The sequence below is a fragment of the Sphaeramia orbicularis genome, chromosome 17 (genome assembly GCF_902148855.1).
Source record: "Sphaeramia orbicularis chromosome 17, fSphaOr1.1, whole genome shotgun sequence".
NCBI lineage: Eukaryota > Metazoa > Chordata > Actinopteri > Kurtiformes > Apogonidae > Sphaeramia > Sphaeramia orbicularis.
Genome location: NC_043973.1, coordinates 47,043,102 through 47,055,334, shown reverse-complemented (window position 1 = coordinate 47,055,334; position 12,233 = coordinate 47,043,102). Strand labels below are relative to the sequence as shown.

The window sequence follows — 12,233 nt, the reverse complement described above, 5'->3', positions numbered from 1 at the left end:
AAAGAAACTATACGGGCTCATAAACGTCACAGCTGTCGAAGAAAAAATTTATACTACATATAAAAGTCAGAGTTATCTATGTACATAATGGGTACACATTGTTATTACTATTAAAGGAGTTTAAAAAAAGTCATGATTATACTGTGTTTATGACTTAAATACCTCTTATAACTTTTATATCTCTTATGCACAGTGGAGGATTTGGACATAGTTTTGTATTTATTTATTGGGGTGTAAAGCCTTTAAAGTAACTACTGCTTATCGTTACCAAAATTTACTGCTTGATAGTTGAACATTGCTGCAGTTTAGTCACTTGTTTTCTGTTAGAATAAGAAGAAAAGTCAGAGACTAAAATGGAAATTAATAGGTTATTTCAGTAAAACTATGAGATGTAGGTGTACTGCCCAAACCATATTAATGCAAAATTAAAGATCAGAGCATAGAAACTATAAAACTAACAATAAAATAACATTTTAGGAGATTTGGTGATCACATTTGGCACGGAAGAAAATTAAAGCCACTGTGGAAAAAAAAAAAAAAAAAAGGTCCAATATATTTTTTTGTATTATTATTCTGAGAAAAAAGTCAGAATTCTGAGATTAAAGTCAGAATTCAGACTTTTTTTCCCCTCAGAATTCTGACTTTAATCTAATAATAATAATAATAATAATAATAATAATAATAATAATAATGATCAAATTAAAACAGCCAGAATTCTGAGATTAAAGTCAGAATTCTGAGAAAAAAAAGTCTGAATTCTGACTTTAATCTCATACTTATACTAATACTAATACTACTACTACTACTACTAATAATAATAATAATAATACTGAAAAAAAATTTAAACAGCCAGAATTCTGAGATTAAAGTCAGAATTCTGAGAAAAAAGTCACAATTCAGACTCTTTTCCTCAGAATTCTGACTTTTTTTCTCAGAATAATATTAATAAAAATACATTGGACCTTATTATTATTATTATTATTTTTTTTTTTCCAGTAGCCCTAATTCTCTTCCATACATTCAGCACCCTAGTTGGTTGCTTGGCCACATTTTTGTACATATGTGGGCCAAATTTATTAATTCATGTATTTATTTTGCACATACATAACATTGATTAAAGACATGATAAAACAGTAAAGGTGCAGTTAGAGGCAGAAAGCCTGAAAATTACTTGTTTCAAAGCCTCCACCCTATAAGTAATTAAACATTATTAAAGTTGTGAGATTTCCATTGTCCATACACTGGAAAAAATGCCCCTCTAAAAACAAGTAAAAACTAGAACTGCGAGCAGTTATGAACGGGGGCCAAGCCTCCCCGCCCACTCGGACCCCAGGCCCCACAGAGCCCACGGAAGTCGTCCCCGAAGGACGTGGGTCTGGGGCCGAGCTGGTGGAGGCTGGGCCCCGTTCATAAGGGTTTACAGTTGGAGTTAGTATTCCACCGTCTGAGCCGCTGTATTCACTGGAATGGGACAAATGCACCAGTAGAGTGGAAGGAGGAATGTGTGGGACTGGGATTAGTTGGAATAGATTACACTCACGTAGACCAATCATTACTAAACTTTACAGCTGGTCTCAGGAGTGACCCCACATCATACTCACCAAATTTTGTTGAAATCTGTAAAGGAGTTTCAGAGATAAAAATTTCACATATTTGCAGCGCCCAATAGAGGCTAACATTCGTCAAATTCGGCTCATACCCTCACAGTGACATGTCAACCAACTATCTTATATTTGGTGTTGAAAGAATTTAATTTGTCTGAGATATGTAATAGTTAACATTTTTTTAGCTAGTTACAGAAAATTATTCATTGATAAATTTTACATTTTTTGACCGAACAAAATTCTATTGATAACTTAGTATCATGTCTATGAGAACAGTGTACATGCCAAGATTCATGCAGATCGGAAAAAAATCCCAAGTAGGAGTTTGAAAAAGTAGGTTTTCCAGTTTTCGCAGTTTTGCTGGAAAAGAAGTCCTCCCCCAAATCTGCCTGACCACGCCCATATGATTCAACCCTATTTAGGGAATCTGAGGATATGAGGTTTTTTAATGTGCAACATACAGTGTGGGAGTTATAGACCAAAATACATATGTCTTTGGTTCTATGGCCCCCTGCTGGTGGACATATATAATTGTTTGCATCTCAGTTCCGTGCAGGGGTCTGGACCAACCCTCCAAATGTCAGCGCTCTACCATGTACGCTTTAGGCTGCAGGAACAGTTGGAGCCGGATTCCCTGCATTCACTGGAATGGGACCAATGCATTAGGAATGCAAAAGGAGGAATGTGTGGGACTGGGATTTGTTGTAATAAATTACACCCACATTGACCAATCATTACCAAACTTTACAGCTGGTCTCAGGAGTGAACCCCCATCATGCTCATCAAATTTTTTGTGAATCGGACCAACTTTTTTGTGACTTGATATTTGTCTGTTTATAGCGCCCCCTATTGTCCAATTTGTACCAAATTTGGTACAGACCATCTGGTTGACCTCTAAAAGAAGGACCTAAAGTTTGGTGTTGATAGCATTTATTTTGAGTAAGATATGCAACAATATGTTTTTTTTAGCTAGCAAATAAAATTGTTCATTTATAACTAGCACATTTTTTACAGCAGCAAGCTGATTGTGATAACTTTAGATCAGAAGCCTCTGGAGATTATCTGTGCAAAGTTTGAAGACAATGGGGCTTAAACCCTAGTAGGAGTTTGAAAAAGTATGTTTTCAATATGTAGCAACTTAGAAAGTAAAATATGCAGTGGAAGTGGGCGTGGCCTATGTCAAAAGACTCAACTCTATCCAAAGAATACAAAGATGTAAAGTTTATGAATGTGTCATTTAAAATTTGGAAGTTATAGGCAAAAACGCGTATTTGTCTGTTATAGCGCCACCTAGTGGAGTAAATCCACAGTTTTTGCTCTGGTAGATCTTTGTCCTATTCTATAGGGTCCATAGAAATTTCACAGCCCTCAGCAGAACAGTTCAGCTCTAGGGAATGTTTGTTGTTTAACTTGAAATAAGCCACGCCCACATTGTTCAGACACACCCACCTTCAAGATATGGCCTCAGGACGGGCCCTCCATCATACCCACCAAATTTTGTAGAAATCGGTCAAGCCGTTTAGGAGATATAAATTTTTTATATTTGCAGCGCCCCCTAGTGTCCAAAATTCACCAAATTCAGCTTATACCCTCAGAGTCACATGAGAACCAAGGATCTAAGATCTGGTGTTGATAGCTTTTACTTGGACCGAGATATGTAAGAGTTAGCATTTTTTTAGGTAGCTACAGAAATTTGTTCGTTAATTATTTACGTATTTTTCAACCAAACAAAATTATTGTAATAACTTTGAATCAGGTCCATGAGAAGAGTGTATGTGCCAAAATTCACGCAGATCGGACAAAGTCCCAAGTCGGAGTTCGAAAAAGTAGGTTTTCCAGTTTTCGCGATTTTACGGGGAAAAAAGTCATGGCGGAAATGGGCGTGGCCTAGCTCACGTGATTTAGTACTATTCAGGGAATCCGAGGATATAAGGTTTTGAATGTGCGACATACGGTGTGGGAGTTATAGACCAAAACGCATTATCTTTGATTATAGCGCCCCCTACTGGTGAATATATGTGTATTTTTGCGTCTGAGGTCCCAGCAGGGGTCTGGACCAACCCTCCAAATTGCACCACCGTACCATGTACGGTTTAGGCTGCAGTAACAGTTTTATCAACGGAAGAATAAAAAGAATAATAATAATATTGAAGAATAAAAATCCGTACAAAAACAATAGGGTTCCACAGCACCGCTGGAACTGTGGAACGCGTATGCTGGCATACGCGTCCCCCAGTCCCCGCGGGCTTGGCCCCCTAATAATATTGAAGAATAAAAATCTGTACAAAAACAATAGGGTTCCACAGCACCGCTGGAACTGTGGAACGCGTATGCTGGCATACGCGTCCCCCAGTCCCCGCGGGCTTGGCCCCCTAATAATATTGATGATGAAGAATAATAATAAAAATCCGTACAAAAACAATAGGGTTCCACAGCACCGCTGGAACTGTGGAACGCGTATGCTGGCATACGCGTCCCCCAGTCCCTGCGGGCTTGGCCCCCTAAAAAAACAAATTAATACAATATGCTTTTGCTTGAAATAAGCAAAAAAAATCTGCTCATGGAACAAGTGAAAATGATCCTGGTAAGATTTCTTAAAAAAAAAAAGATTTTCTAGATCTATTGTCTAAAAATAAGCTCTTATATCTCACTGAAAAGTTACTGTTTCGGTGATTATGTCTTATTTTAGGTGGGATTAAATATTTGGACTAGAAATGAGAAAACTACACTTAGTAAGATTTAGATTTTTTTCAGTGTACACATTCGGAATTCATTAAAAATGATGCAACATCTCATATTTCAGAATTGAAAAATGTAAAATGTAAAAATGTGAACAGAACCCAAAGACCACCTGTGTCTTCTGAAAACCAAGACAGATCTTAAATTAAAATCAAGGTCCTACAGTAATCCTCCAACTCCCATAATGCATTTATTAGTGTTATTTATTGCGTTCATTCTGAGCCTCAGACTGAGATCTGCTCTCCAAACCAAATCTACTTAATGTAATAAAACTAAAGACAGACACATGAATTTTCGACTCATAATTAATGACATTAATAAATATATTTTAGGTAAAAGTGTAAATGTGTCAGTCCTCTAGTGTACTTTTTTGGCCCACTCGTCTTTCTGGGTGCGAGGTCACTTCGTCTACATTACAATAATGACTCCAAGTGATGATTTGATATCTTTTGGCTGTGAAAAATGCTGTTTCAGACCCCGTCCTGCAAAGTCACATCAACACTTAATTGGGTTCACACCTGCTTGTTAAAAAGTCCTTGACATCTGGCAAACCCTGCTGTCCACCAGCGCCAGCCACCGGGTGACGTGAGGGCGGATGTTTAGGGACGATGTTGTACCATAAACTACTGTTGGACCTAAACCAGGGCCTTCCATACCATAAATATGAACTACAGTCAAACAGTGGAAAACATCAACAGGGTGACTTTTACAGTTTTGGCCATCAGTACTGTAATATATCCTCCTGAGACCCAGGAAAGTGAAAATTTTAGCTTTTTTTTTTTTTTTACATTAAACAATTGTCTTGATTGGAAACTGCATAATGCAACAGGTTTTTCAGATACATTTTAAAAAATGTTAGTTATTTATTTAGTTTTTAATGGAATGTTGTTTGCAATGGACAAGATTTTTTTAAGTTAACTGTCAAACTTTTGTCCCCTTCAAAGGATGAAAATGCATTGCTGGGTCTCAGGAGGATGAAAAAAAACATGAGCTGAAATAGAGGGTTTTACTCATAACACACGTTTAACCCTTTAACCCCTGACTACTGGTACACTGAAAAAGACTTTTTGGTGTAGTAATATTTATTAGGTTAACTATCACAGTTTTTATTTTCTAATTGTAAGTATTAGTGAGAACTAGAATTATTCAAGTAAAACTAAATATGTCATTTGTTTAGTAAAAAAAAAAAAAACTGTGTGGGAAGAGCAAGTTGTATTATGTATTTTCACATAATATTCAAAGGTTATAGTTGTTCCACATGAACCTAGAAATACCAAGTAAGTTTTAATAGGCAATTTAAACTGCAGAAAAAAATGTTTATGTTTATGCATTTGGCAGACGCTTTTTTCCAAAGCGACTTACAGGGGAAAACCAATTAATTAATAAAAAAAAAAAAAAACATATAAAATGCTGTGTAAATGTTACTTATATATTGTCCATTAATAAGAGTTAGAAAAAGTATTGTAGCGAGCCACACTCGTAATGGAGTCATGTGACTCACATAGTTTACAGTGTCACTGAGTCATGTGATGGTGCACTACTGTTGTCAGTTGAAAATATTCGTTAAAAGCACGTTGCTGTTCTGTAGTTCTATGACTCATGTTCTGCCTCTAGGGGAGAGTATCTGAGTGAACTGGGTGGAAGGAATATTTCAGTTTGACACCATGACTGAACGCTCTGTGCTGCTGTCAGACAGTCTATGCTGTTTCATACACATGTAGTTTAACCCTTTCATGCACAAATTATTATAACTAGTCAAGATTTTTTTTTATTGAGTGTTTTTATTCCTCCTTAGGCATGAAAAAAAATTCTTTTTTTCCTCATGGAAATACGAAAATGTCCATGCATTTAATTTTTGAAGTAAAGAAACATAAACCCAATATCAGAAAGTGAGATGAAAACAATGAAATAAAAACATTTTAATGCTGCTAATCTGATGTTTTATCACATTTTAACATATTCTAATGCTAGTTATTACTCACGTCATGGAGATAGTATGCAAAAAAACAAAGAAACAAACAAATAACTTTCTGTCAAACAAATAACAATTGGTTTACACTAAAACATGTTACTCCAGATCAGGTTTATCAAGAACAGCAAAGTTACAGTAATGGTGTGAATTGCAGTGTATGGGATGATGCAAAAGTGTCCACTGTGTCGGCTGATATGGAACTAAAACAACAAAACCCATGAATATACAAGAGAACAGCTGGAGAACAACTGTCCACTGTAGTGACCAGTATGCATGAAAGGGTTAATGAAAGTAAATACTACTGCCATTTTATAAGTGTGTGGTGTATTAGGATCCAAGAAGTGCAGCCAATGTTCACTCTCCCGTAACTTTCTTCTACCAAAACATCACAGTATCTAAAAATTACCTTGAAAAACCATTAGCTTTAGGTGCATTAGCATTTTTCAGTTTGAAGTAGTCAGAGTCTAAATAAAACTTACAAAGAAGGAGAAATTCAAATTCAATGATCATATTAATAATTGTCATTAAATTACCTGAGGTTTGCTGGTAAGATAAACGTATACACGCAAATAAAGTTTACTTGACGATTGCCCTTGTAGAATTTACTTACAATTCTATGTGCAAATACTTTCCTAAGTTTTCCGAAGTAAATAACACCCCCAATTTTTTTTTTGTGTACATGAATAAAATGACATAGCCAAAAAAATAAATAGCTAGCCTATACAATAAAAAGCACACAATAAATTTAAATTTTATTTAAACAGGAAGTCCCTTGAGATAAAATCTCTTTTTCGAGGGAGACCCGTTCTACAGGGACATCAGGACAATACGAATGAACTAACAGAGTATAAAACTTACACACAATTAAAACAAGTAAAAACAAAACAACAAAAAAAGACTAACATGGTTTTCTGTTGTGTAATGCAGTGTTTTTCAATCTTTTTTGAACAAAACCCCACTAACGGCAGCATCAGCCACCTGCCCCACCCCACCCCACCCACCCCTTCCCCTGTCCTCACACAGGGTGCCATTCAGCCATTCAAGCTACCACCCCCACTGATTCTATCAATATTCTATCAATATTCTGCCTGTTACTAAATGTTTTGTGTATTTGTAGATCCAGTAAGTTGTGATACACATATCTAAAAACTATATCTATATAACTATCTATAAACTGAGGCATAATATTGTCAAAATTGCACTGAAATTACAGGTTGTTCATGGTTATTTACATTTTTGTGAAAAAAATAATTTGGAAATTTTCATAATCTGATTTAATTTTTTTGCAATAAAACATAAAAATTTAGAGTAGTCATTATTTATTATTAGTTTTTATTATTTTAGTGTTAGTTATTATGCTATTATTTTCACTTCGATCAGATTGTGCTGTATGTGGCCCCTGACCTAAAATGACTCCGACAACCCTGATGTAAAGTGTCGTCCTCGCTGTATTTTAACTCCATCCCATGCACAGAATGTCGTCTTTATTTATATTTCTGTTGTTCCACATATTTGAGCTGTTGAATTCCCCGTCAGCCCACCTGACTGTGCACCTCTGAATCTCCTCTCCCTGGTGCTTTCCCTGTCAGTCTGTGACAGAGTGGGCATCCTGGGGTGACTTAAATGTTTAATGACCACAGCCTGTGGCATGGAAGCCTCTCTCGCCTCTTCCTAGATGTTCTTTTTGCTTACAATAGTGTGGGACTTTGTGCGAATGGCATGGGGCCGCTGTCACTTCTCCTCCTTCCACTCTCACTTTGCAGACTGTTTAGTCCCGGAGCTGCCACTCCCCATTAATCTCCATCATTCTCCCTCTCTCTCTCTCTCTCCCTCTCACTCCTGCCTCTTGGCATCTGTCTCTTCCCCTCGGCGTTGCTCTCTCTTTCTCCCCCGTCACCCTCCGACTCCCCCCTCTCCCTCCCCCTCCCCCTCCTCTCTCTGTGATTCTGTCTCATCCTGTCTTTGTCTTTTATCCCATCCCCAGGTAAACAGATATGAGCCAAAGTCACATTGCATGTCAGAACACAGTTTTCAATCAGCATGTTTACACACTGCGATTTGTGGGACTCTGGAAGGCGGGAATGAATGAAGTTAGACACTGAAACATGACTTGTGATTCTAGAGGGTTTAGATTAGGAGGCTGGGTACACTGAAAAATTTAACACTTCTCTGGCTTTGATTTAACACAGTTTTATTCTCTCCTCTCTTTTTTTTTATCTCTTTCTCTGATCTATTCTTTTTTTCCTGCCAGTCCCTGGCCTTATACCATCTTCCAGCGTGGTTTTGATCTTGTGATGGGAGAACAACCCTCTGATCGCATTTTCAGGTAAGGGGAACTTCACAAAACTTTGTTTTATCCGACTGGATTTTCCACGCTGCTCACAGTGCATGAAGCATCGGATGTTGTTCAGTCAAACAACTATTTCTGATTCCAGGACACTGGATTTGACCTTTTTTCACAGTCAAGGGGATGATGAAATGTTTTTATTTTTGTTTTTGAAGATGGAGTTTGGAAAACAATTTATCATTTTGTCAATAAATCATGAAGCTAGAGCCACTATATGTGTGTGTGTGTGTGTGTGTGTGTGTGTGTGTATATATATATACACAGTACAGGCCAAAAGTTTGGACACACCTTCTCATTCTTCGCATTTTCTTTATTTTCATGACTATTTACATTGTAGATTCTCACTGAAGGCATCAAAACTATGAATGAACACATGTGGAATTATGTACTTAACAAAAAAGTGTGAAATAACTGAAAACATCTCTTATATTCTAGTTTCTTCAAAGTAGCCACCCTTAGCTCTGATGACTGTTTTGCACACTCTTGGCATTATCTTGATGAGCTTCAAGAGGTAGTCACCTGAAATGGTTTCCTAACAGTCTTGAAGAAGTTCCCAGAGATGCTTAGCACTTGTTGGCCCTTTTGCCTTCACTCTGCGGTCCAGCTCACCCCAAACCATCTCGATTGGGTTCAGGTCCGGTGACTGTGGAGGCCAGGTCATCTGGCGCAGCACTCCATCACTCTCCTTCTTGGTCAAATATCCCTCACACAGCCTGGAGGTGTGTTTGGGGTCATTGTCCTGTTGAAACATAAATGATGGTCCAACTAAACGCAAACCGGATGGAATGGCATGTCACTTCAGGATGCTGTGGTAGCCATGCTGATTCAGGTTGCCTTCAAACTTGAATAAATCCCCAACAGCGTCACCAGCAAAGCACCCCCACACCATCACACCTCCCCCTCCATGCTTCACGGTGGGAATCAGGCATGTAGCATCCATCCGTTCACCTTTTCTGCGTCGCACAAAGACACGGCGGTTGGATCCAAAGATCTCAAATTTGGACTCATCAGACCAAAGCACAGATTTCCACTGGTCTAATGTCCATTCCTTGGGTTTCTTGGCCCAAATAAATCTCTTCTGTTTGTTGCCTCTCCTGAGCAGTGGTTTCCTAGCAGCTATTTGACCATGAAGGCCTGATTCACGCAGTCTCCTCTTAACAGTTGTTGTAGAGACGTGTCTGCTGCTAGAGCTCTGTGTGGTATTCATCTGGTCTTTAATCTGAGCTGCTGTTAATTTGCGATTTCTGAGGCTGGTGACTCAGATGAACTTATCTTCAGCATCAGAGGTGACTCTTGGTCTTCCTTTCCTGGGGCGGTCCTCATGTGAGCCAGTTTCGTTGGAGCGCTTGATGGTTTTTGCAACTGCACTTGGGGACACATTCAAAGTTTTTGAAATTTTCTAGATTGACTGACCTTCATTTCTGAAAGTAATGATGGCCACTCGTTTGTCTTTACTTAGCTGATTGGTTCTCGCCATAATATGTATTCTAACAGTTGTCCAATAGGGCTGTCAGCTGTGCATCAACCTGACTTCTGCACAACACAACTGATGGTCCCAACCCCATCAATAAGGCAAGAAATTCCACTAAGTAACCCTGACAAGGCACAGCTATGAAGTGGAAACCATTTCAGGTGACTACCTCTGGAAGCTCATCAAGAGAATGCCAAGGGTGTGCAAGGCAGTCATCAGAGCTAAGGGTGGCTACTTTGAAGAAACTAGAATATAAGAGATGTTTTCAGTTATTTCACACTTTTTTGTTAAGTACATAATTCCACATGTGTTCATTCATAGTTTTGATGCCTTCAGTGAGAATCTACAATGTAAATAGTCATGAAAATAAAGAAAATGCGAAGAATAAGAAGGTGTGTCCAAACTTTTGGCCTGTACTGTGTATATATATATATATATATATATATATATATATATATATATATATATATATATATATATATATAAGGCCTGTAATGGTACACAAAATTTTCGGTTCGGTACGTTTTTGGTTTTGAAAGCCACGGTTAGTTTTTTTTCGGTTCGGTTCGGGAAGAAAGAAAACCCCTCAAAATGTCTTTAATACATTTATGAATTTTTGAACATTTTTCCCCCAATTTTTGGACACAATAGAATATAGGAAAACAGGAATAATATAATTCTGCTGCTATAAATCAAATATAAAATAAAATAAATTATTAATATTACTAAATGTATTTTAAACATTAGTATTGCACTTTTCCCTGAAAGGTAGTTTTGAACAAACAACAAAAATCTAATCACAGTCCTGTCAGTTCACATTCTGCATAAAAATATCAACAAAAACAGTTCTGTATGAAGTGCAACATTAACAGGAGGGTAAACTGGTATTCTGTTTAAATAAACTGAAGAGCAACAATGACAACAAACTGAACCAAATTATTTATTTTAGGACAGAGAACAAACTGTTTAGGACACTTTGTGTACTTGTGTGTGTGTGTGCGCGTGCGCGCAAGGTGCAATTTATCTGGGGGATGGTTTGTTTGTTGTTTTTTTGTTTTGTTTTTTTGGTCGGAGCCGGGGGGGGTGGGGGGTGCGGTCCGGTCCATAACTAACGTAACTAACGCTGGCGTGAAACGAAAGTGAAACTTTATTTTTATATACTTTCAGTGGCCAACTCCGAGTTCTATTCCTCTGTTATACAGCGTGCGTGAGAGAGAGAGAGAGAGAGAGAGAGCGAGAGAGAGCGCTAGTCTGTTGTAGAACTACTGTAGTTCCTAGGGGCCAAACAACGTTCGTCTTATCACCGTCTCTTTCCTCGTTGTTGTCTTTCACCGGGACCTGAACTGATCCAAACTGGACTGTAATAATGGTGGAGGGTCTTCAGTCTCTTCTTTCCAGGTTCACATATTTTTTGTTTTTTTTTTGTTTTTTTTACCCTTTATCAGCTGCTATTTCATATTTTGGGTCACTGTGTGCTCCTTCAATATGTCTGTGTGAAACTTGCACGGATTTAAAGTTCCGCATCAAACAATGTCTTTCGTTCGTTTTTCTTTTTCTCATCATACTGTGCCGTTTCGGTACAGCTGTGTACCGAACCAAACAAGTGTGTACCGAAACGGTTCAGTTCGGTATGTGTACCGTTACAGGCCTAATATATATGTATATGTATATGTGTGTGTGTGTGGGTCACAGGTTAAATAGACAACTTTCATATAATGATCCCATAGTTTTACTGCTCCTAAGTGCTAAAAGTAAAAGAAAAACAAGTGAAAGTGAATGAAATGTTTGTGACTGTAGAAACATTTCAATAAAAAATATATTTTAATAGTGGACACAGTTAACCTTCAGATGTTTTCATAAGTTGTTGAAGATGAAGTTTGGAAAACATTTTATTACTTTGTCAAATAAATCATGATGCAGGTGCCATGATAGATAGATAGATAGATAGATAGATAGATAGATAGATAGATAGATAGATAGATAGATAGATAGATAGATAGATAGATAGATAGATAGATAGATAGATAGATAGATAGATAGATAGGGTTAGCATATTAGCATATTAAATAGACAACACATATTGCTGCTGTTGAGTGGAAA

The 12,233-nt window shown here is 37.5% G+C and overlaps 1 protein-coding gene across 1 annotated transcript in view; it reads left to right on the top strand.

The window, feature by feature from the left end:
* astn1 (astrotactin 1) overlaps positions 1–12,233 on the top strand; it is a 982,704-nt gene that overhangs the window by 299,445 nt on the left and 671,026 nt on the right. Inside the window, 1 exon segment of the mRNA XM_030160213.1 lies at positions 8,567–8,641. Coding sequence (XP_030016073.1) covers positions 8,567–8,641 — 75 coding nt within the window.